At 51.3% G+C, this 2,267-nt stretch overlaps 1 protein-coding gene across 1 annotated transcript; it reads right to left on the bottom strand.

Annotated features, from left to right (window-relative positions):
* Positions 1–1,598: 1,598 nt before the first annotated feature.
* LOC124667775 lies at positions 1,599–2,046 on the bottom strand. Its single transcript, XM_047205024.1, has one exon. It carries the CDS (start codon positions 1,970–1,972, stop codon positions 1,823–1,825), a length of 150 nt encoding a protein of 49 aa, XP_047060980.1. The 5' UTR covers positions 1,973–2,046; the 3' UTR covers positions 1,599–1,822.
* Between the last annotated feature and the right edge of the window lie 221 nt (positions 2,047–2,267).

Below are 2,267 nucleotides of genomic sequence, written 5' to 3'. Positions count from 1 at the left end.
TTGGCGACAGGGATCGATCGAGAGACTCGTCAGCATCATACAAGTTATCATCCACTTCATCATCGTATATCTCCGCTGTGTTCATCGGGTGTTCATCACCACCCCCGTCGCTTACTGAGAAGATCGGGCTACCCCTTATCAATATTAATTAAGAACAAAAACAACAACTAATTTTGGTGTTTACTACAATAGCCAGTAACAAAATTAACAAAAAAAACAACAGTTCCCATGGCAAAAATAGATTTACAACAAATCATCAATATATTTACAACAATAATTAACAACAAAAACAACAACAAAAATTTATTGTACTTGCGCCCGACATGTCCTTGGACATCTGCACAAGTACCTCTGGCGTCGACGACAGCACCGCCATCGGCATCGGCACCGGTGGTCAGAGCGGTGCAGTACCCGGGGGAGGAACAGGGGCGGCGCGCTCGCCGGAGGAGGTGTTGGGGTGGCGATGCGCTTGCCGGGTGAGGAACAGGGGCGTCATGTTTGCCGAAGGAGGTGCTGGGGTGGCGATATGTACATGGATAACGTTAAAACTCTAATCAATAATTTCGTATTTTGTAATCCGCAATAAAAAAATAAAACATTAAGTAGATAGTTAAGAGCCACACTGTCAATTCTTTAGCTACAAGAGTCGTACTATCGCTACATCTATTTTGACAGCCCACGTGAGTAAACAGCAACTAGCAGGAATACAAAAGCTGTAGAGCAGTCAGCGGTGGTGTACCCACGGGAGAAAAGCAACTTGCATGGTAAGGAGAGAGAGCAGCAAGGAAGTGGGACCAGCGAAGACAGATGCGCCGATGCGCGCACGAGCGCGACCGATCTCTGCCACGCGATCGGTCGCCCGATCAAGAGCGTTTTCCAAAAAAAAGCTAGTGCTGGCCGGCGAGACCAGCTTTCCTTCCTTCCCTCTCACTCGGGTTCGTTTTCGCGTGGAGCGCGCCCACGTAGACCGCACGTAATGGCACGCAGTACTACCTTTGCTTGCTGGTGCGACCAGACCAGGGCGGCCTCTGATCTGCATCCCTCCTTCCTCCTTTGCCACGGCGCAGTCGTCGCCTCGGCAATGCAGGGTAGGGGTAGTACCAACTCCTTCGATCGGCCGGTAGCTGCCAGCCCCAAATCGAAACGGGTAAGCTAAAGCAAGATGATGCCCACCACACGCGCATTTGTCTGCCCAATCTGCTGCTAACAAACTTCGTACACAGTACGCGCAGATTCTGAATTGCACGGCTAACCTACACAGGGTAGAGTCCTATGCTAGGCTCCGAGTAGTACGCGCAGATTCTAAATTGCAAGTTCATATCAGAATTCACAATAATTTGCACGGCACCTGATCTCTAACACACATGAACGGAATAGAATTCTTTTGAACAGAGCAGGTAGCAACCAGCCGGCAAGGGTGGGCAGCAGTCCCGAATGTGTATCAAGATTCAAGAACAGATGTTCCTGTGCAGCAGCGCGGCCGCTCTAAGCTGATCGACAACACTGACACATCGCAGGAATTGCAGCACCAAAAATCCATCAGTTCAGGGCACAGGCAAGCCACAACCAGAATCACGCACAACAGATAACGAGACTGGTTGCCACAGATCAACCTTGTTTTCCAGAGTAAGAACAACTTAACTTTACAGTTCAAATTCAGGCAGCAGATATTGATAAATTATTCCGCGAAACCGAGACATGCATCAGTCAGAAGATTGAGAAACAAAAGTACGCCTACCACCCGCCTGCATACCAATCTGGTAGAAGCTCCCGGCCGACTCCCAGCGCCGATCGAGAGTCCTTCTCTTCAACCGCCGGTAGGTCAGTAGCAAGGGACGACGACGCAGCGCCTGCGGCGGGGCTGCGGCGAGCAGACGACGAAGAGCAGCATGATGACGACGGCGGCCATCAGCAGCGGCATCAGGTTGAACTCCGACTCGTCCTCCTCGTGGCTGCAGCACAACTTCCCCATGATCGCTCAACGGAGGGAGGCTGGACACGCGAGCTCGGTCGTGGTCGCAGGACGAGGAAGAAGAAGAAGAGGGAGAAGAAAGGAACGACACGAGACGAATTCTTCTCCTCGCAGCAGCAGTGGGATTTCTGTGCGGTGTCTTAAAGACTACTTCTCTCTCTGTTTGGTCAGTCGTCTCCTCTCTGAATGTTCTATTGAATTTCCCTATGGCTGCTCGCTCGCTCGCTTTCAGGCATCATGTGGGCGGTGGTTGCCGCGTCGCCGTCGACCTCTTCCACCCCATTTCCTCTTCTTC

The sequence above is a fragment of the Lolium rigidum genome, chromosome 6, assembly GCF_022539505.1.
Source record: "Lolium rigidum isolate FL_2022 chromosome 6, APGP_CSIRO_Lrig_0.1, whole genome shotgun sequence".
In the NCBI taxonomy this organism is placed as follows: domain Eukaryota; kingdom Viridiplantae; phylum Streptophyta; class Magnoliopsida; order Poales; family Poaceae; genus Lolium; species Lolium rigidum.
The sequence above is the reverse complement of the archived record's forward strand: the minus strand, read 5'-3'. Positions and strand labels throughout refer to the sequence as shown.